The 23,238-nt window shown below is 38.5% G+C and overlaps 2 protein-coding genes across 4 annotated transcripts in view; one reads left to right on the top strand and one right to left on the bottom strand.

The window, feature by feature from the left end:
- NECAB1 (N-terminal EF-hand calcium binding protein 1) overlaps positions 1 to 6,749 on the top strand; it is a 51,129-nt gene extending 44,380 nt beyond the window's left edge. Inside the window, exons 11-13 of one of the 3 annotated variants that reach the window (XR_003994161.1) lie at positions 1,437 to 1,501; positions 2,224 to 2,315; positions 5,207 to 6,747. Coding sequence is in view for 2 of the 3 variants with exons in the window: in XM_030504590.1 (XP_030360450.1) it covers positions 1,424 to 1,501; positions 2,224 to 2,315; positions 5,207 to 5,235 (199 nt within the window). In the remaining variant the exon portion in view is untranslated. Of the gene's footprint in view, positions 1 to 1,423; positions 1,502 to 2,223; positions 2,316 to 5,206 lie in introns of all 3 variants that reach the window. The other 2 variants (XM_030504590.1, XM_030504577.1) reach the window with 2 other exon arrangements.
- A 1,267-nt stretch (positions 6,750 to 8,016) lies between these two features.
- Positions 8,017 to 21,332, bottom strand: C1H8orf88 (chromosome 1 C8orf88 homolog). Its single transcript, XM_030509432.1, has 5 exons — positions 21,158 to 21,332; positions 17,566 to 17,642; positions 13,630 to 13,714; positions 10,756 to 10,862; positions 8,017 to 8,258 (listed from the first exon to the last, which is right to left on the bottom strand). Exons 1-5 carry the CDS (start codon positions 21,330 to 21,332, stop codon positions 8,220 to 8,222), a joined length of 483 nt encoding a protein of 160 aa, XP_030365292.1. The 3' UTR covers positions 8,017 to 8,219.
- Between the last annotated feature and the right edge of the window lie 1,906 nt (positions 21,333 to 23,238).

The raw sequence follows: 23,238 nt of genomic DNA, 5'->3' as shown, positions 1-23,238 counted from the left end.
AATTTTAATGACTCACTAGTCTACTGAATTTCTTAATTTAACATGCTGGAGAAAGATGCTACTGTACACACTACAGAACAATATGGAAGAAATACTTTTATAATGTGTGCACAATACACGATCTTCCAAGGCTGACTGTCGCATCTTTAATTTGTGAGCCTTGTGGTTATTTGATTGTCACACTTAGGACTGTATCAGTAGTGTTCACTCAGACCAGAAAAAGTAAGTTAAAGTGGAAGAAGAGTGACCCTAATGCAGTGATGAGGCACTGGCACAGATTGCCCAGAGGAGCTGTGGCTGCCCCATCCCTGGCAGTGTCGAAGGCCAGGTTGGATGGGGCTTTGAGCAACCTGGTCTAGTGGAAGGTGTCCCTGCCCATGGCAGGGGGGTTGGAAATAGATGAGCTTTAAGGTCCCTTCCAAGCCAAACCATTCTGTGATTCTATGAAAATAAAATTCTCTTCTGGACCAAAAGCTGGAAAAAACAAAGAAGAGAAGCTCCCCAGCCCCCTTCCAAAAACAAACATCCAGCAAAACACTGCAGTGACTGCAGCCTTGGCAGGGGACAGAGCTTACGTGACTTCAGAACGCAACTTAACAGATGGCAAAAAGTGCCATTCTTTCCCAGGTTTACCGGCATTTGGTAAGTCTGTAATGCCACCTACCGGTTGAGTTTTACTGTAGCTGCTTATGACATTGACTTGTTTTTTCTGACAATTCTTAGTATTTTTGCTATTTTACAATGTGCTTTCACATACATCAGGAGAAAACCGATAAACAAAACAAATTTTTGCTTATTACAGAATGAAATATAATCTGAGACCAGTTTTCAAGCACATCAGTAGTAAGATCAGCAATCTCACACTTGGGCACTCTGGGAAATACGTATATATACTTTTTGTGCTGTACATCTGAACACTGATTTGTGTGGCATGGCATTGCAGCCCATGGCAGGGGGGTTGGAACTAGATGATCTTAAGATCTTTCTTTTCCAACCCAAACCATTCTATGATTCTCTGGTTCTCTGATATGCTGTATCGGCTGATTTTCCTTGAACCACAGTTTGATTAATTTTCTGTATTACTAATTAGCATTTCTTCAGATAAATTACACTACTGAAGCAATATGAAAAATGAGTTTCATAAATGGGTCCATCCTAAAATATTAATTAAAAAAAAGCCGTGAAAATACTGCAAGAAATTTTTTTTTGGGGGGGGGGGGGAGCGCGGATAATTTGCAGTATGTAATCACTTATTTTTTAAGTTTATTATTTGGGGTTTTTTTTATTTTATTTTTTCAGTTGGCTTTTTTTTTTTCCAAAAACCACTGCATTTGGTGTTACTCATAAGCAGTTTGGGATAAGATGTGTATGTCAAATAACTTTGCAATGTTTCTTTAAATTAGTTCTACTCTACAATTCTTAGTGTTTCCATACAGAAGCTTCCAAGTGATTCCCGCTTCATTGTTTATGAGTTCTGGGAGAACAGCAATGCCTGGAATAGGTAAGCTTTGGGGGGTTGGGTTTGTTCTTTTGTTTGTTTTATAATACCATTTTGAAGATTAGAAAGCAATCACGTAGAAAGACTGAACAAAAATTAAATACTGCTAACTGATCTCTTGGTAAATATATCACAATTAATACTTCAGAACAAAATTTCAATTGCTAAGGACTAAAATATACTAACATATATAAAGAAAAATGTCAGAAAGACAAAGGTAATTCGAATGGAAGTTGTAGTGATTAAAAGTCCTACCAGCCCAATTCTAGCCTGCGGCAGGCAGATGACTAAGAATTTGAGACAAAAAGATTTTCCTTAAGTAAATTTACTGTTAAAAAAACCCTACAATCCTAAACCTGTAGACAGAAACCATTCTGAAGGAAGAAGTCTTGAAGCTTACTCACTTTCCTTTTGAACAAAACCCCAGTTCAAAGTTTACTTTCACTAAGACTCAAGAACACTAGTAACACACGTCCACACTACACTGAGTCACAACCAAGAGATGAGCCTCAGAGCAACAGTTAACTGCACAGAAGTTAATCTGTGTTTAATACAGCATGCAAGCACTTCACAGCTTATCTGGTCTCCTCTCCCACTGTCATTATTGCCGAAGTTTTGAAGCACAATGTCTCTGTTATAGCATTAATTGTAAAATTTCTAATGCCCATTAAAAAAAAAATAGCCTGTTTAAAAAACCTGATATATTATTTTTTACAATTATTTAGACACCTTCAAATGACTTACAGCAAAACATTCCAAAGAAGTAACGTGGACTTCTTGGAAACTCCAGAGCTCATGACAACAATGCTAGTCCCTGGTAAATACAGATTTTTCACATTATTTTGTTTGTTCCATGTGAAGAACCCTGCTGTATTAGTGTGTTCTCTATGCAGGACTACTGAATAATATTACACTTAGTCACATCTTCTTTGGTGAAGGATGGAGGAGAGAGGAACTCCAAATGTCTTTATTTTAAGCATAGAAATGTAAAGTGCATCATCAAGAATGAGACCCACAATGCTTTATTTTATATAGTGCAAAGTTATGCTAACATATACTATTTAAGAAAATACCTAAACAACACTATTTGTGAATAGTAAAAGAGACACAGTTTAATATTTTCAGGCAAAAAACTACTGATGAAGATTTCAACTTAATACTTACATTGATTGAAGGGATCCATAATTACTAATAATTGACATTTACTAACCAACTTAGTGTGCATACTTCTTTCTGTGTTTAAAAAAAAAATAATTGAAAAAGCAAAGTGTTAAAAAGATTATATAAATTATTGTTTTTAATACAAACCAATGAGCATGCAACATCATCTTTCTCAAAAGGGTGCAGGATGAAGCAAAGCAAGCATCAGTCTCATATTTACAGAGGGAGAACAGCAAATTTTTGTTAGGGAACACAAATCTGTTACAATGAAACCCTAATTTCCCTATGTCTGAGCACAGAATAAATTTAAAATAATAAACCCCCACATAGCAGAAAAAAACCCCCCAATATTGCACAGTTCTGTACCTGGGGTTTCGCCTTGAAAGAAGCCAGCCAAGACATTTTCAGACCTCATGAGCCTCATCTGGACACATAATTATATGCCAGGGATTCCCGCAGTATCAGAAGATTGCATTTAATGAACTGAGAATCTATTAAAATCTATCTTACTGGGAGACTTCTGGATTTAAGACAAACTTGGCTGAAGAAAACAATGCAGTTTTTTCCTCAGCTTCTTGGTGTCCAAGAGCTAAAGTGCGTATGACCCAGGAGTGTTCCAGGGGTGGTTCACTCACAGCTAAAGTACAATTAACATAAAATGAAATGTAGACATAATTTTTAAATGCCTAAATATAGAAGTACCTGAAATTGGACTCAAAATGCTCATTAAAGTATCGACTCTGCCTGCTAAGAGGATTTCAGTCTGCAGCACAGTTGCCATAGAAACAGCATTTCTCACTGTGCACTCCTTGCTGGGGGGGCAGTGGGGAGTAAGGCATTCACTGCTATTTCTACAGTTCTATAGATTACCTGTAATTTAGAAATCTGCACAGAGATTTGAACTTTTGTTTCATGGAAAGTACTTCCCATGTTTGATCTAGATAAGTCGTATTTGTATTTGAAAGACAGAAAATGTTCTTGAAGTAAGAAAAGATGGCTGCAATCCTACAACTATACTTTTTGAAAGAATTTCAGACACTGTAAAGCGGTACCACTGTAAAATCAAAGGAAATAACCTGCCACTAGCACAGAGACAGGCTCTATTTTAAAAGCAAATTTACTGTAGCCCAGGCACATCCCCACTTTTTTTACACATCTGGGTAACTAAGAACTGAAAAACTTCTAATCTGAATCTGATTCAGTCAAAGATTACAACTCAAGAGTCTTTACTCCACCAATTAATTAAAATAAATAAATGTACACTTATGTATGTGTTAGCTAAGAATGATTCAGGAAGACAAGAGTGTTCAACACTCTTAGATCTAATATTATCCTAAAGCAAATTCATTTACTATCAGTCAACAGGAACCTCAACCTATTATAATCACAAACACACCTGCTAACTGACCAAGTTACTTCAGGCCAGTCTACCAGGGTGGCATGAGTCAGTTCATCTTCAGGGACTGCAGAGTTTTTATGTAAGATCTGGACTTGAGTACACTAGGGAACCTTTTGGTGAAGAAAACAAAAGCTAGAGGGAAACTGTTGAACACTACGATGTGAAATCCATGAAATAAACTCTTCAATTGGCATTTTTTTTCCCAAAATTCATTAATCCACCGATGTGTCAGAGACTACTAGGTTTTCATAGCACAAATTCAGGTAAGATTCTTAAGTATCTTCTCACCATTCTTCTTCAGGAATAACATTTTTCATAAAAATGGCATAAATTGACGTATTTATGGACACATTCACGAAAACAAGTTGCGTTAATGAATTTAATCCCTAAACTGTGTAGTGCAAATAAAACCTCCTGAGCCTAGTAACACCCTTCCACTGAGGGAACTGGGCATCTCACATAGAGTCACAATTCCTTTCCTCCATTCCTGCTTCTCTTCATAAATCTTGTGGTTCCTCTGCAGAACATTCAATTTCCAAAGGCCAAAGGGCAGGGACTCTGGAGAAGTACAGATGTATTTCACTCCAGCCCGGTCTATAATGTGGTGATTACAGATATTCTTTTACGGGAATGACATTTTACAAGTCCATCAATTCTCTTGCTTTTGGGACAAAACGCTCTTAAGCCCTAGAGCTGTGTGGAAGGAACACCAGGTTTGAATAATGTCACCAGGAAAGAAGGACATTTAAGACATCACAGCCACCCAGGGGACACACTGCTCGGCTTAAATACTGACACACACAGCAGAACAGGAAGGAGGATTTATGTCGTTTGCTTTCTGGGATCTGGGTGCTTAATTCTATGCAACCGCACCTATGATATATCAATGCTCCTTTGGATATTATCAAAAGGACATATAAATTCTTGTGCTGAAGCCATCCCCCAGAAATTAAGACTCAGCTCTTTTTAAGTATTCTTCCCCCGCCTGGATAGTAGGCAGCTTTCAAATAAAGTAGTATTAGCTGAATATATAAATGAATGTTTCTTTATATACATTATAGCTATTTTATTTAGGATATTTACAAGAGGTGGAAAAAGAAATTCTGTTTATGTTAACAACTGAATAAATAAATTCTCCTCTTTTTCAGCATCATGGTGGGTCCTCAATAACAACTAGAAGCTGTGGTTCCAAGTAATGTTAAAGTTGCATTGTCATTCATTGCAGTAACATTCATACAGCAGTGTCCAGGTGTGCCTGGTTATGAATTTACAATGTGATATTGTTTGTTATTTTAGATGTGACCTTTTCCACTTTAAAATATGGAAAACTGCACATGTATTACCTTCTCTTCTTGTGACTAGTTCAGTGAAATGATGCATCCTAAAGGCTGAAATAAGACAACTATGCTAAACTGTTTATTGTGTATATTCAGTCAAAACTGTCACAGAGAAGTGCATCTTGGTTGGTACAATTAAATATTTGTGAAAAGTTTTAGTCTTGCATTAATACACAATTGTTACTTAATGCTGCTGTTTTCTCCTATTACAGAAGAAACAGATATGAACATGAACTCACATTTTCATACATCTTATGCTTGAGAGTTGTTGTTAAGTCATTAATTAGGAGAATAAACATAGGGACACCTTTCTGTGTTAACAGAGAACTTCACACATACAGGATATTTTCTGCCTAGGATAAGACAAGGCAGTACCATTTTCTCTTCAGCCTCCAGCCCCACCCTTACAAGAGGTGAGGGCTTGCCTGTCTGTCAAGCCACTATAAATCCACAGACTAAACATCTCATGACCAATTTGCTTTGAACGCTATGTCCTGACCACTCAGAAGATATTTTCATTAGATTACTGAATCAAACCCTTTGCCAATGAACTCAGTGGATCCTAGATTCTCTATGCAAATGTGGATGTCAGAAAATGACAGGTGCCCATGTTAAAGACAAATTTCACCTGTAAATCTTCTTACAGTAACTCAGCAAAAGTGAATGCTTTTAATATTTAAGTCCAAAGCTTTCCCAGATTGACATGATCCAACTACAGATCTCTTAATTTTCAAAAAGGCACCCAAATAGCCGTATTACACTCACAAAATTACATACCAGTGGAAGTTTGAAGGTTTCTTGTCTTTAGCAAAGTAAAACTACTCATACTCCTCAAGATCTGGCTGGCTTTTTTCCTATGCCAAGATTCCACTCTACTGTATGGGATGTTTTCTTTTGTCACTACTCATCTACAGACAAAGGAAATACAGTGATATGTGACTCTGCTGCAGGGTACATCTGTGTGAACAGAGACACACTACACTGAGTACACTGAGGTTTATGGCATTTTTCCTTTTCATTGGAAAAACTGTATTAAAATTATTCTTAAATAACCTGCTTTAGAATTCCATATCAATTAGGTGTTGGGGGGGAAGGAAAGTCCTAGTAGTTCGTATGTCCTTCTAACAGTTACTCTGCTTTGTATATTTACTAGTAAATATCCTGGTTTCAGCTGGGATAGAGTTATTTCTGTGTGCTGGGCATCAATCAGTGGTGGTGAGCAATTTATTGGTTTTTTTGAATTTTCATTGCTCCTTTTTTTGTTGTTCCCTATTATTTATCAATATTGTTATTGTTGTTATTATTTCTATTATGACTATATTTTACTTTAGTTATTAAACTGTTCTTATCTCAACCCGCAGGTTTTACATTCTTCTAATTCTTCTCCCCATCCTGCTTGGGGAGAGGGAAGCGGGGGGTGAGCGAGTGGCTGAGTGGTACTTAGTTACTGGCTGGGCTTAAACCATGACAGTAACCAAACATTTCGATGAACCATACACAAGAATAAGTTTGAGACATTTCACTGAAGAGTTTTAACAGCTAACAAAGATATTACCTTCAACACATACTGCAGAAAAAAATCCACAGGACTCACAAAACTCCCAGTGATTAAAAACCAACCAGTCAACCAACCAGCAATTTCAGTTCTCTGTAACATTACTTGTAAACAACATACAAATCATAGAATATACTTGCAACTTTATTTTAATTTACTATAATCTGCTACTAAACATAAAAAAAACCCCAAATTAAAACAACTTTATTTGAGTAGTTCAGGGCAAGAAATCTACGGTCTATCAAATGCAACTTGAAAGTTTTCTGCATTTTTATGATTACCGTTCAATACATTCTCATTTAGCTTCCATTATCATTTGTGACAGATGTTCGAAAATTGCCTTCAGTGCCCAGATGATGTTTTTGTGGGTCTGAGCAAAGGTTTTGAGGGTATGTGTATTCATACAAATATCTATTATTGACACTTGTCACCTGAAGGATGGTTTCAGGAAATAAACTACTGCTTTCCATTTCACTATGAAATACTCTACTAATTGAAGGAAAAAAGTTACAGAATAAACTATGCTTTGGTATACCCATTTACCCATATAAGACATGATTAAAATGTCTTGTTCCTCAGTTTTGCCCATTACTTCCACTTTCCAAAGTCAAAACCACTGGTCAATTATTTTCAAAGAACTTCAAGGAATGCAAGGCATAGGCAGTTCTCTTGTTCTGATCCATGATGAGATAAGATTTCACGTTTTAGTGAAACTAAGTAGCAAGAGACTTTATAATTTGAAAGAAGGTATGTATCCACAATATACTAAGAATGTACTGACTTGTGTCAAGTTGGAGATTTCAAATTAAGAAAGCAAGCAAGTGAAGTTTCGGGGGAAAAAAATAAGGTAGAGGGGTACAGACGCTAAAACAGCTGAGATATGACCCAGGCAGTATGCACTGTTCCATTATTAGTGCTAAGGAAGGGTGGTGGGAGCACGCAAAAAGCCACAGTCAAGTACTGGTTTAGAATTTATGGTCAGACACACAACATGGCTATGTAACACAGACAATTCAAGGAAAATGTAGCCACAGCAAAATGTAGAATCTTTTATTTTCACTGTAATTGTTATTACCATCCCAGGCATTACAAATTAAAGGTTTGGCTTTTAACGCAGTCAGGCAATTACAGGAAGAAACAGGCCTTTTTCGTAAATTTCATTGGGTTCTACTTTCATCTGTAGGCACCCAAGTACCTTCAAAAATCTTAAAAGATCTACATCACATGTAGCTCCTTCATTGATGGATTTCTCATCTTCCAAGCAACTTGTCACTTCTTGCACATGTCAATAAAAGGCTTGCTCTTTTCCTGTAAGACAAATAAACCCTCGAATTACTTCCATTCTAAGAGGTCATTTAAATTAAGTTTTCATGGGTCTGCTTATAACCCTTTTCTACTCCACATACATTTAACAGTTTGCTTGATTTGGTTTTGGTTTTGTTCTTTTTGTTATGTGTGGGTTCTCTGATTGATGCAAACAGCTCTACTTTACTGGAAGACTGTCAACACAGAGACTTCAGTTCAAATGCTGAGCTCTGTATAGGTAGACCTGATACCCATGTCTCAAAAAAACTCAGGGTCCTTCATGACAAATGCAACCCACAGCCTGCTAATGGCAACAACAGCATCTGCCTTGTACAAGTCCCTCTAGGAAGCTTTCTCCATCTGAAAATACGGCTTTCACTCAACGATGGGCATATACTTCATCAGCGACTTCAAAAATTCAGAACTAGGGAGAAGTCCTAAGATGGGCAAGAACTGCCTGAATACTCAATTCAGTGGCAAACTGTCGACAACCACCTGCTCCTAAATACAAGCTCACTGACATGGGGATTTCTAGCAAGGTTCATATACTTTAACTGAGATCTTACAACACTCTTGGAAACAATGGTAATTTTTTCCTCTTCCTTGCCAATAAGGAAACTTCTTAGTGAAAAGCAAGGAGGTATATCCATGCAGGCATGTAAAATGTATCTTAAGACAGTTCACATCCAAATAGCTAAATGTTTAATTCATGCTAATATGCTGCCGAACTCCCAAATTACTAAAAATTCAATGTCTACACAAAATTCGACACTGGACTACAACAGTGGCTGATTTACCCTATATTACCAACAAGACGTTTATTCTAGTCAATTCAGAAATGAAATACAGACTATCACTGACCAAGTTTCTTCTGAAGTATGACCGGCAAGCTGGTAATACTACCCTTATATACTAACAAGATCAGTATACTTGCAATATCTTTTTCAACACTCTCCAAGAACACACAGCAAATTCTCCAGCTTTTGCTCTTTTAGTAACAGGATTCTTTTCCTTTAGCTTCCTACTTAACCATCCATACTTCGTGCTTAAGACACCAATAATGATAGCTAAGTGATACACTTTATGTTACTCTAATTCAACATCCTGACAATAAGCATTTCTAATTTACCCTTCCCCTTTTGCAGCTGAATAGAATCAGAAAACTCACTGTTTTTTTATCTGCATGATAAACTAGCATATGCAGAGGAAAGACTTAAAGAGCAAGCCTCACAGTCAGTTACTCTTTATTTCTAAAAACGCAACTATATATAACTGGATCCTATAGACATAAATCCCCCAGCCCCAAAACAATCTCCTAAAACACGTGCAATCCCATCTTGGCTTGCACCAGTTTTTACTCTCCTTCTTTCCCTCTATCCAAATTATTTGCAATTTAGCCATGTCATGAGCAATCTTAGAGTTCATTCATCCACTGATTTCGTTTCTGCAGGGGTTCTCCTTTACCCAGAACATAACCATGTGGAAATGTATATATTATAAAAATTTGCCCCCCTTGGAAACTCAAGTGACAGGAAGAGGGGAAGAGAAGCTAGGAAATTCAAGAGTTGCAACTTCCCTATCTGCAGGTAGGCTTTCAAACAAGTAAAGCTTTCATCTTGAGGACATGTAAAAAGTAAGATCAGGGAAGGCCAATTTCTGTCTTACATTAGTTTAACGTTTTTGGTTTTGTTTTTGGTTTTTTTTTCAAGAACAGAAATTTTAAAAGTTTAAAACTGTCTCAAATTGTGGCCAACTCAGTAGACATGCGGACATACTTCTCCAGGATAGGAATCCTACTTCTAGAAGTACTACACCCTGATGGCCTCAAAGGCAGCCTAGTATGTAGCCTGATTTGATATTATAATGTTTATACCCAAGAATGTTTTCCCACACCTGATGTGTGGAATGCAAGGCATTAAATTTTTTTCTCTTAGCATACAAAGTGTTTGAGGATTACTTCATCTCAAAGGTTAAGGAGGCACTCCTGGATATCCTTCACATTCATCATTCATTTCTACTCATTTCTCCCCAGTGCGACAGACTAGGAATGCAACACAAACTGCGTTAAGCTCATGAGTGGACACTGATGCATGGACAACTTAAACACTGGAACCAGACTTTCACAAAGCCAGAGATTTATCAAGATTGCTCTCTTTTATTTTGAGAAGACAGATGACGGAATTCACACAGAATACTAAAGCTATGTGCTGTGATTTCATGGTAGAAAGCTTTCACATGATTCCATACTGACTTTAAATTTGGCATTTCCGGAAAACAAAGTAAAAAACCTTTTCCTTTGTATGGCACTTGCCATGGTAAGATGCCAAATACTGATTGGGGAAATCACGTACGAAGGTAACAAAGCCAAACTGCACAATCTGTCTTTTGACAGTTTACCAATTTGGCAGGCGAGTCTAAAGAAAAATGTTTCCTATCAAATGGGTTGTCAAAACCTCCATGACTGTTTCTTAACTTCAGTTAATACAAAAAATGCACTTACTGGCTTTTCAAGTACAATTGGATGATCAGGAAGAAACTCTGGCTTCTTCTGAGAGAGAGAAACACTTGAAAGTTTCAGAAGGAAATCCCTGCTGTATTTGATCCTTCCTGTGAATATACAAAATCACAATGTTCAATATTGTTGTTTAAGGCATTAAGATTGGGAATTCAGAAAACTGATTTGTTTCTTCTACAAAGGTGGAAATGCTGCACGTGGAATATAAAAATCAGTAATAAAACCAATAGTAATTTAAGTCTGACCTTGTCTTAGGATCATTTGTAGGAAATTACAAAGAATTTCACTTTAACTCTATCAAATTGACTTATTTGAAAACTTAGTGCTTTCTTTTGTTTTTCCCTTGTTTAAAAACATATGATGAAGACAACTTCTATAAGGCCTTCGATATAGTCCCCCACAACAGCCTTTTCTCTAAACTGAGAGATACTGATTTGATAGATTGTTTGGTGGATGAGGAATTGGTTAGATGGTCACATCCAGAGGGTAGTGGTCAATGGCTCAATGTCCAGATGTAGATCAGTGATCAGTGGTGTCCCTCAGGGGCCTGTACTGGGACCAGTACTGTTTAATATCTTCATCAATGACACAGACAGTAGGATAGAGTGCATCCTCGGCAGGTTTGCAGAGAACACCAAGCTCAAGTAGAGCAGTTGACATGCCTGAGGGATGAGATGCCATCCAGAGAGACCTGGACAAGCTTGAGAATTAGGCCCATATGAACCTCGTGAAGTTTAACATGGCCAAGTGCAAGATCCTGTACATGGGTTGGGGTATCAATACCCGGTATCAATACAGGCTGGGGGATGAAGGGACTGAGAACAACCCTGCCAAGGACTTGGGGTTACTGGTGGATGAAAAACTAGACATGAGACAGCAATGTGCACTCTCAGCCCAGAAAGCCAAATACATTCTGGGCTGCATTAAAAAAAAAAGAAGCATGACCAGCAGGTCAAAGAAGGTGATTCTGCCCCTCTTTGTCAGACCCCACCTGGAGTACTGTGTCCAGCCCTGAAGCCGTCAGCACTGGAGCAGGAACATTCAATGTCAGGTTGAACAGGGCGCTGAGCAACCTGACCTAGTTGAAGATGGCCCTGCTCATTGCAATGAGGTTGGACCAGATGACCTGCAAAGGTCCCTTCCAACTCAAAACTATTCTGATTCTAAAAGCAAGCAAGGAAGTGATTGAGATAGCAGTAACAAGCACTTAAGAACTGTAAAGACAGATAATTGAACTGAACAGATATGAAATAGAAATTCTTATCTAGAATTTAAGGTACAGCTGGAGATCAAAAATGAAGTTCCAGTGGAAATTTTACAATGCAATGGAAGTATTTGTAGACAGTAGCTGAACAACCAGACCTTTGAAGTTGTGTGACAACTTTCCTTGAGGAAAGAATTACGACAATCGGCAAACCAACAAAAGGCCTCTGAAAACAAGTGTTGGAAAAAGTTTGACATTAGGGACAAATGGGGAGTAGTTTAGCAAGACATCGCAGAGCAGTTAACCACTAAAAAAGACCCAATGTGATGGCTTATACATGAGACTAGGATCTGATGAGAAGTCATTTAAGGTCTTGTAAAACACAACAGTTTCAACACACCACAAGCAGAATCAGTAAAAGATCAGAAACAAACAGATAGAACTTGACAAGCCTGACACCAAACCAGATCCGAAGAACAGTATTCTATTTATTAAGATCAAGAATAGAAAAACCAAACCTGAGCCTGAAAGGGGTTACAAGGAAGACTTACTTTCAAGTTTATGACACAAGACAGTGTAAAATTACTGCTCAAGAACCTGGGTGATGGCAACCTCAGACTGAGGAAAAATAGGAAAGGCTCAAAAAAACTTAACAGAATTACTTCAATTCTTGAGTACTACGAGCAACTGAACAAACCAAGTCTCCAGAGATTACTTAAGGATTGGAGATTGCAGGTGGAGAATTGAGATGCCTGATTACTGGAAGACATGAACAGAAGAAACTGCCTCAATGAACTGATGACCTAATGTGGATCACTGTCACAGCTCCTGTGACATGTCTAAGAATGAAGAATTAGGCAGGAAGCAGTGCAGAGGAAGACTGTGAGAATACACCCGGAATCTGAGATAATTCCTTAATGAAAAAAAGAGTAAAAGTTTGGCTTGCTTGAACTACCAAACAATGACAAGAACACTGTTACGCCTTATGAGTACCGAGTCACAGGCAGCACAAAAAGAAAAGCGTAAGAAGCAAAACTTAAGGACAGTTTGACAAAAGAACAAACTGTCCAGGACTAATCATAAAAGAAATTAAGTAATTTCTAACCATCAGAAAATTAGTATTTCAGAAGCACTGTAGTAAGAGTAGGAAAAAGAAGCCAAACTACTAAATTCTTTAATTGGTTCCATGCAATAGTCTGCAATATGCCATGATTGACCCCTGCAACAGGCTAAAGGATGCAACTCATATCTGTACTTCTCTATACAGAAGCAGTTTACACAAAACCAGGATTTTGTGTGAAGAATTTCTTTTTATGCTTGGGGTTTTTTTGTTTTTGTGGTCCCCCCCCCGCAAAGAAACCCCAAAACAACAAAACAAGATGAAGGAAAAAAGACAGGTACATCCTTTTAAGTGAGCAAATCTACTAGTGGAGGTTTCCCACCTCAGTTGTGGCCAATTTTTACACTTTCTCTAGAGTGTTATGTGAAAAACAGGTTTCATGTAGCCTTCAAATTGTGATATAGAAGGAAGCCAAACTCTCAAAGCACCAGTTAATCAGAAAAGATAATATGAATCCTGTCCTACATTGCTTCAAAGTTCAGTTGTCGTCTATCCAGTAAATACAATTCTGGCACAGATCTCTGCAGTATTTTACCTTTTTTTGCTTCTGATTCATGCTGGTTTGGTTGACAGGGCATCATAGTTTGAGTTAAAATCTTCACTTCAGTCATTTCAGATAACTAAAATATGGAGGAAAGAATTAAACATTTTTTGATATATTTCACAGTTATGAAGTTATGAAGTTTGTTTAAGCATATTAAAACACAAATGTATGTTTCTGGGTTTCTTACTTAAAAATAATTGCAGCACAGTTTAATTTGAACCTGTAGAATGTTTGTTACTCTTGATTACATACAATGAAAGAATAGTTCAACTACCTACAAAACAGTATAGGTAAGCACATTTGAGACAGCACTCTTTTAGACAGAATTTCACAGTGTTATTGTTAGTTTTTAAAAAGAACACAATTATCTCCTCCTTTTCTCTGATCTCACCCAGAACACAGCCAGAAGCTGCTACGCTTAGGAGTAATAAAAGCAGGAAGGACTTTCCTCAAAACCGAAAGAGAAATTTGGATTGTCTCACTTAGCAAAAGGTTTCATAAGCATGAAGACCTGACAACTACAGTATAACACCAAGTTCCTTCCAGCTGCCAAAACCCTGAAGTGTTTTGGAAAGTAGGAAAGCAGTTTACTCTCAACAGTTTGACTCAGCTCTCAAGTGTCTTCACAGGTTTGGCTGAGGAACTGTAATCTCACTCTGAGACAGATTTGGGGGGGGACAGGGGGAAATGGTGGGGGAGAGCAGAAAGAACTGAACATTTTGGGAAGCAGTTGCAAAAGCAGAAGAGGTCCTATTATCTGGACAGAGAGCAGTTAACACCATAACTATCACAAGCTTTCATGGTGTGCTAAGAGTAGAAATTGTGAAATGTCAAAATATTTCTAGTACATTATCCACTCTACTTGCATTTCCATTTTCTGTGGTTTAAAATTAGTTATCTTTTCCTGACTTGTCTAAAACTGGGGAAAAAATCTGAAAAAATCTAGGGATTTCAGAGAATGAAGTTAACAGAGAGCCATACTGCTAATTCTAACTGCTTTGTGATGTTCAACTAATCTTCACAAGTCTTAGCTATTTAAAGGCTCTTTCCACGTACAAACAAGGATTTAACATATTCTCAAATCCACAAGAAAAAGACATGCATGATAAAGCAGAATTTACAGCAATGTGCCAGACAATGTCACCACAATATTTTTACATTTCTTCCTGCACCATCTCCCATCACATCATCCTGCCAACTGCTTTATAATATCAAGAGTTCCATTATGCTCGGTTTTCAGTCCAAAACTTAACATTTGAGTATCACCACTCATAATAATACTCTTACACACATTCCTGTCTGAAATCTATCTACAAAGAATGGAATCCATTTATAAAGGATAACCCTAGAGCTGGGCACCTATTTCTGAAGCTCAACATCATTTTTAAATGGTAGTTAAGAAGTAGTAAATTAAAACTGATACTGACTGACAGAGACTTTTCAAGCATCTCTCTCTACCTCAAACAGATCTGAGGTAGAGGACTTAACACTCTCCGGATCTGAAAATTCTTTGCACACCATGAAGTAATAAAATTTATTCTTTGCTTTAAATTAGCTAGTTAGGGCACAGTGAGTATTCAGGCACTTTCACTCTGAACACCAGTTTGGCGGAAATTCCCTAGAATCAAAGTTAACATCTTACATACAAGCACTGTCACCATGTTCATTATTAACAGTAGCTCTTCTCCACTTCCTCTATGGCTTAAGACTGAAAGTTTCAGACTCAGTAGTTTTAATTCTATAATTCACTGTTCTTTGTACTGAGTTGAATCTAACACTGACCAGCACTCCTGATGTTCCATAATGATGATCCTTTTCTTCCTGGCAGACGTCTAAGCAGCTTTAAGTGTGCATACTAAATATACCAGAGTAAAGCAGTTTGGAGAATTCAGTTGCCAGATTCTTCTTCAGTTCTTTCACTGCCTTAAGAACCTGGTTTGTCAGAGTTGGCTCTTCTTTTGTTTCTAAAGCCTCCTTTATTTTTTAAATATCTGTAAGTTTGTGGCAAATACAATCTGCTTTACTTTTTAAAATCTTCACCATTCACCATACTTTCCAGAAAGTAACCTGTATTTCCTGTATCCTAACCTATATTAACTTAAATATTTATCCCCTCTTTAATAGATCATGGCTACAGAAGACTATGGTATAAAAAGTTGTAACAAGCTGGTTTTCCTTTAGCCTTAGTAAGTGTTATATCAAGACTTGTTTTTCACCTTAGCGTGTTTAGTGTTGTGCTTTTTTATCTTTTGTAAAAGGTAATATATTGGAGGAGGAAGGAAAGGGGATGAAGGATAATTAAAGCTTTATGCTTGTAGATACAGAGCACTATTAGTGGTCTCACCAAAAAGGCAGTAAGATTTAAAGAAACATGAAATACAATATTCGAAGAACAAGTTTCTGAAGTGAAATATGTATATATTTATATATACATATATATATTATTCTAGGCATGGGGAACATTATTTCACCCATATCAGAAGCCAAAGAGTAAATGGGTAACGAAAGTACAGCTTTCTCAGATCACCACTGATGCTTTTTGAAACATAATATTCAGCAAGATTTATTAAAGAGTGATAATCCACAAATCTGTAATCATCAGATTCAGGTCTGATATCTTCAGAACTAGATACTGAATGCTGTTGCTTAGAAAAATACTGTGTGAAGCTGCTATGCCAGCATCCAGGCCAATGCCGGCCATCATGTAAGGCTCATAGGGTACTAATCAGCTGATGTTTGGAGTACCATGGAACGCTTGACAGTCAAAAGTATAAAAAGCCTTTTTCAATATTCTATCTGGCCAAAGCAAAAGTTAAAAAAAAAAAAAGGGAGGAAAAAATAAAAACCCAGATAAATAACACCTGAAGAAACTGCAGTATGTAGGCTACAGGTAGCCAAATCTTGATGAAAACTGAGTACTACAAAATTGCCCGATTGATGCCTATTCTAAACCAGGCAATAACTGTTTGTTCTCCTAAACACATACTGCTCAGAGACAAGCATAACTGTTAATCCTCCCCTATGTGTGATCACGCGCCAGGCTTGCCAACACCTTCATTTTTTTTTTAAAGTGAAAGGCAGCTTTTAGAAGCTTCTTACATAAAGGATGAACTATGGATTATTCAGCCCTCTCTAAAAATAAAAAATGAGGAACCAAACTTGGTCCTACAAAAAAAAAACCCCCACATTACCAAAAAAAAACCAACAACAACAAAAATTAAACTTTCAATACACTCTGAAGACCATTCAAAGCAGTATCAACAGAAAATCAAACTCAGACTATGAAACATTATGCATTTCAGCTAGAACACTACAGGCCTCATTTTGCAGTAAACCGCTGCAACCAATGTCAAATTTGAAGGACACACTGTACCATGTCTAAACCCAAGCATTTCTGGCAATAAAGCTCTATAGTGGTTCTGGTTTTTTGAATGTTAAAGCCCACTTACTGCCCCGTCCAGCACAGTCAACGGAACAAAAGTACAGAATGCACTGGAACTATGTATCTACTTTTGTGACGTTTGCTGCCTCAAATGAATTTGTGCTAACAAAAATAAAAAAAATTCTAATGTTATTATTTACACATAATAAACAAAGACGGTATATGTGTACTTTAAGTTTTAAACAGCTTTCTTAAATTCAATGAAGATGAAAGAAATGCCACAGATTTTTGTAAGACTCTATTTGAATAAGCAATTCATAGAATGCATTTTTCAGCTACTAGTGTATGCAAATATCAGGGAAGGGCATTCATGAAACTCATACTTCTTTTTAACGCTTCTGACACTGCTAGTTTATAACTAAAAGGACACTCCTAGCTAGAAATAGTTTACATTTGATAACATAAGGGAACAGCTAACCTCCAATTCATAACAGTCTAGAACACACTCCATCAACTTTGCAATCTACTATTTACTCAATACTCACCCAGTCAACCTTACTCTGCAAACATACTTCAGTGTTGCCAGGTAACTCAGTCTGAAAGTTTAACACAATGGCTGATTCTGGAGGAGAGAAAACATTCAGGGAAAAAAAAAACCAAACTCACATTTAAACAGACTCCACATTTTTATTTTGTGACAACTGCCACAAGAACATTGCTGAAATCCAACTGCAAACAGATTATATGGGCATATATTCAAAACTTGAAATTTTAAATCACCATAGGACCATTTTTCCATTTCTTCCATGAAGTTTAAAGAAAGTAAAAATCTATCATGTTCACATGCCACTTTCTTTGGCCACCAAAATATTTCTAACTTAGCAATAATAGTAGCTGTAATACTTCAATACCTAGTTAGCATACACAGGTTTAAAAACAAAACCACACCTGCATAAATACTGCATGATTTTTTCCTAAGGCTTTTGTTTGTTTTAAACTTGTATGAAGGCTAGATAAGAACAGTACAGGGCAGTATACTGTGCTTGCAATAAAACCTAAACAATAATCTATTTGTTACATTATGTGTGTTTTATGTTTTCAAAGCAGGATTCAACTAACCCAAGAAATCCAGATTTAATAGAGAAGCCTGATGAGCTTTCTGAAGCTAGAATTTCAAATGCCAAACTAGAAGACCACCAGAAAGAGTTCTGCATAAACCTAATCTAGTTTAAATTCAGATTTTATCACAGAGATGATGTAGTAAGCTCAACACAAATCAAGATATTTACAGATGACTGTAGTTTGAACAAAGTCATTAAAAACCAAAATCCAAGTCACCTTACATGTCCTTGTTATCTCCTTAAAAGCAACTGCAACTTTGGCAAAGCGAACTGTATCACAGCCATGCTACTCACCTTGTTTAGAAGACAGATGATGCACAGGTCGTGCTGGCTGAAGGGATTTACCAATAAACTTTTTAGTTCCCTTTAACATTTTGTAGCATGACACTTTTAAAAAAACAGCAGAAATCAATACAGAGCATTCAGTTCCACAGGGGGATGCTAAGAAAGAAGAGCAGTTTATCTACTACTCATCAATTGCATTTGACAAGAGGATATACTGTGTTTTAGTATCTGGACAGGAAAAACAAGTAAGGCCTAACACAGAAATTTTATCAGGTGATAGAATATGCTGGATAGAATTTGCATAAAGATGGAATCAGACATCCCTCTCATTTCTCCTTCCAACTGAGCTACCCTAGCTGCTTCTTCAAAAGACTTTTTTTTCCTATATGCTTGTCTGTACACTTGGAGAAAGGAGATGGGGACACGCGATGGAAATGAAGGTATTTTCTAACAATTTAATTAATTGGGTTAAGTAATTAACACCAGTGTACCCTTTACAGTCTGCTGGCTGTAGAGTTCAATATATATCTACATAAAACTTGCATAATTGGCTTTTAGTATCTACTTTAGTTAAATTAATACAGTTTTGCAACTTCCCACTCAGTTTAGCTGCTTATAGAAGCACCAAAAACTGCTATGGTGGTGCTGGGCTGACAGATCTCCCACTATATGTTAACCATTGGTCGTAAAATCTTAATTTGTAATATCTGTATCTTAATTCTTCTCCTACCCCCCTCCAATCTCCTCTGTCAACTGGGAGATTTCATCATTTAAAGGAACTTCCGCTTCTTTTAGAGAAAAAGAATAGCAGAAACAACAAACACAATAATGATGGTACTGAAACCATGTTTTCTCTAAGAGAGTTTACAAGGCAAGTGAATAATTGTTACAATAAAAAAAGATACAAAGCAAACAATCATCATTTCAAGAGTTAAAACTATAGAGATTATTATCCAGTTCCAGTATGGAACAGGAGAGAAGTTAGGCTATTTAAAATATGATCCAGTATCACTCCCCACGTTAACTGGTCTTTGCATTACAGGGGGGGGAATCACCTGGAGATTTACTGGATTATAATCTTTTGAAGTTGAACACTGAACTTTTAATATATTTAAGTAACAGCTTTTCAACATAGCCAGTTCAAACCTATTCAGGTCTAGAAACCAAATGTTAAATCTTTACTGTCTGAATTACAACATTTGAGCAAAAATCAGGAAAAAAGTTCTGGTTTGATTCCCTGGGTGTCCTACCTTCTCACCTTAAAAAAAAAAAAAAAAAAAGGATTGAAAGCTGTAGTCAAAAGCAACAATGAAAAGTCCTGCAAGTGAATGAACTGAGACTACTGACATGAAAGATTTCATTTTATCCAGATTCCAAATGCTTGTTTAAATCATATTTATACAAGATACTAAATTTCCACATAAAGCAGTGCGGTAGTATTTGCATTGGAAGATAAAAAACCCCAAGTTTTCCTCCATACCCTGACTGCAAATGATATGCACCCTTTTTAAAAACAGGAAAAATTGTTTAAGAGGCTGGCTGGGTAGCTTCTAGAACATAGCACACTTCTATTTTTAAAGTGTTCTCTTGACTATGAAAACAAGATGACTTGTGGAGACAGCAAAATGGTGCATTTTGCCCCTTTGCCCCAACCCCGAATTTCTACGAGGATGATTTCTAAGAAACCCCATACTCCCAAAGCAAGCAAAACATAATAGAGTATGAGAGAGAGGGAAGTTTGGGCAGGGGTGAAATAAAGAAACAGCTCTATTTCCTCCTTTAAGCACAAGGAAGAGGCTAGAAAAGATCGCAACTTGTCTAGGCTACCCCTCTTGTTTAACAGTGTTCTGTCTAGTATCAAGAAAAGTGGAGAAAGATTAGCTTTATGAGCTGAGAAATAAACTGCTTCCATGACAGACTACTGCTTCAGGGGCACCTCCTGCACCCCAAGACTTGCCCCTTACAAAGGCCGTACTGGTTCTCAGGAGTTCCTCCAACTGCCGACCTGCCCACTGAGAGCAAGCTGCCTACACTTAGCAAACGGGCCCAGCAGGGTTTCTGCACGATCTTTTTGTTTTGAGCATCTTAACAAACTGGACATTCACAGTAGATGGCTGATGAAGGCCATCAGGAATATTCTTTGGACCACTTTCCTGAACACATGAATGAGAATTAACACATTTCTTGTGAAAACCTCCTGGGCGCCCAACAGGCCCACGAGTAACCAAAACCTGACCATCTCCCCTCGCCCAGCAGCACAGCGCTGTTCCACCCAGAGCCCCACCACAACCTACAGGCAACCACCACCGCTCCCCGCCAGCCGGAGAGAAGCCGCCTCCCTCCCGCGTAGCTCAGGGGCCCGCCGCGGCGTCCCCCGGACAGTCACCTCGCTGCTTGTCAGCCCCTCATGCCCTCGAGGGCTGCCCCAGCCCACTTCAGACCGACCCGCAGCCCTCCTCTGGCCGCCTCCCCAGCCCACCTCTGGCCGCCTCCCCAGCCGCACCAGCGCCCCCCACCCAACCCGGGACAAGGGGTGGGACAGCGCCCTGTGCCCCAGGACCCCGGGGGGCGGCCCAAGCTTGGCGACAGCCGCCACAGCCGAGGCCCGGGAGCGATGAGGCGGCGGCGGCCGTTTAACGGTCGCACTCCCAAGCGGGTGAGGGTGGCGTGGGTAGCCGAGGGGCGGCCTTGGGCGGCCCCTGGTGTGGCTGCCGTGGCTTCTGGCCGCTACCTGCTGTTCTAGGGAGGGGGTGCAGACGTGAAGGGTGCCTTTCGGGGCGTGAAGGGTTTTGTCTGCCTTGCCAAGGTGCGGGAAAGGCGCTGCCGCCAGCTCCGTCTTGTGTCAGGACAGAGAGAGACTGGAAATGGTGTCCGTAGAACTCCTCTGTCCCACGAAGCGTAGTCATGGAATCATAGAATGTTCGGGTTGGAGTGACCCCTCTGCCACGGGCAGGGACACCTTCCACTAGAGCAGGGTGATCAAAGCCCCATCCAACCTGGCCTTGAACACTGCCAGGGAGGAGAAATTAAGAGAAAATAAGTGACTTCTGAACACAACTGCAAGGGCTCCACAACTAAATTCATCCAGAAAGAAAAGTAAAATCCACAGGCCTGGGAAAGCAGTGAGGTGCAGTTTGTGAACCAGAAAACAGCCCTTGCCTCCCTGTCTGTATCACAGCCACCAGTTACCTGTGTATGAGGGACTGCAGAACAGCCACCAGCTTTTCGTTTACATAAGTGATGGCATCCTGCATGTTTTCGAAATGAAAATGTATTTTTTCGTACAACAGGTAATCACAATAAGAGTGGAAATGCCCTGCTAACTCGCAGTGGGGCAGGCGAAAATTTCCTGATGTTAATTTGTGAGATTCCAGATAGTCACCTAATTTACATTACTTAAGTACACGTTAATGAAAAGTTTTTGTTTGTTTTGGTTTTTTGTTCTGTTTTTTGTTTAGTTTTGGTTTTTAGTATTTCATAGCACTCACTCACTATGACTCCAGAGGTTCAGAATAGGTAGTTAACATCAAGTATGTAATTTAATTATATAAATAGCAAGTACTTAAATAACAGGTATGTAATTATTAATATCCAGTGTAAAGGTTTACAGTGCTGGTTTGTTATATAGACTTTGGTTTTGTTCTAACAAGCATCTTGGTTCTTCTTTGCTGCAGTCTGATTTTTATTTTTCTTAAGTGTGCAAAGTTGAATACCGTCCCTGAAATAAAGGCTATTATATACAGAAGTCATGCTCCTGTAGTCTTCTCTCATAACACATCATCTTCCAGTTAATTTCCTGAATTGTTCATGCATGGTGCACCATCACATTCTTTTTGCAAACACTGATGCAGTATATCTGCATGCTTGCGAACCCACTTGCTGCCATTTAAGTCTGGTTTGAAGTAATTTCTCCCAAGTTAATACGTTTATACTCAGGAATATATATCATGTTCCTTCTGACCCGTCATTTGTTCTCACAGGACTATCATGTAACAGTTACTCCCCTATTCACGGTTAACTATTCATGTTATTTATGTTAACCATTTCTCTACATCATAATAATTACCAATTAATAATATGTAAGCGCACATAAATGTCTGCTGCTACTCCAGAACAGTTACAGTCAGTGGGGCAGCCGAGACAAAGGTACAGTTTTTCACGGGGCTATTGTGTTTTTTGAAAGAAGCGTGCCAGGTGCTGCAGACCAGATTTGCACAAGATCAACGCAACCTTTTTTTGGTTGACATTTCGAAATGGTATTATGTAGAGTGATGTATCCTTCCAGTATTTTTGCAGGTTTAAATATGCAAATGATGACATAAACAGTAAAAAAACTCACTCGTGTATTTCACATGGGCTGCAGACTAGGCTGTTGGTTTTAATATGTAAGGGAAGGAGAAGGAGCAGGCGCAGAAATAGGGCAAAAGGAAAGACATGGAGCGTGCCAGATACTTTCAAAGCTTGTTGCTCCTGGGCCTGCTGGGAAGATGGGAATATTAGGGCTGGTAATGGCTGTTTTTTGAGACGCTGACAATCCCAGCAGGAGTAGTTATCACCTCACATGCTGCTGCCCGTGAGTTGGCAATACCAGCAGTAGCAGTGAGGCCAGCTTTCCAGCAGTCCGGCGTAGGCAGAGGGAGCACTGGGCCACAGCCATTTCGCAGGTCCCAGCAACCTGCTGTCTTAAGCAACTTGGCTTGTGCCTAGAAAGAATTCTGCTTCTGATTGTGGGAAATGAAAATATAAGCTAACGTTTCTTCCACTTTATCAGTTGTCTCTCGGTTTGCCTGGTGCTAGTAATTAATCTACTGG

This window comes from Strigops habroptila, chromosome 1, assembly GCF_004027225.2.
Source record: "Strigops habroptila isolate Jane chromosome 1, bStrHab1.2.pri, whole genome shotgun sequence".
Classification (NCBI taxonomy): domain Eukaryota; kingdom Metazoa; phylum Chordata; class Aves; order Psittaciformes; family Psittacidae; genus Strigops; species Strigops habroptila.
This window is presented reverse-complemented; position numbering and strand designations above follow the sequence as displayed.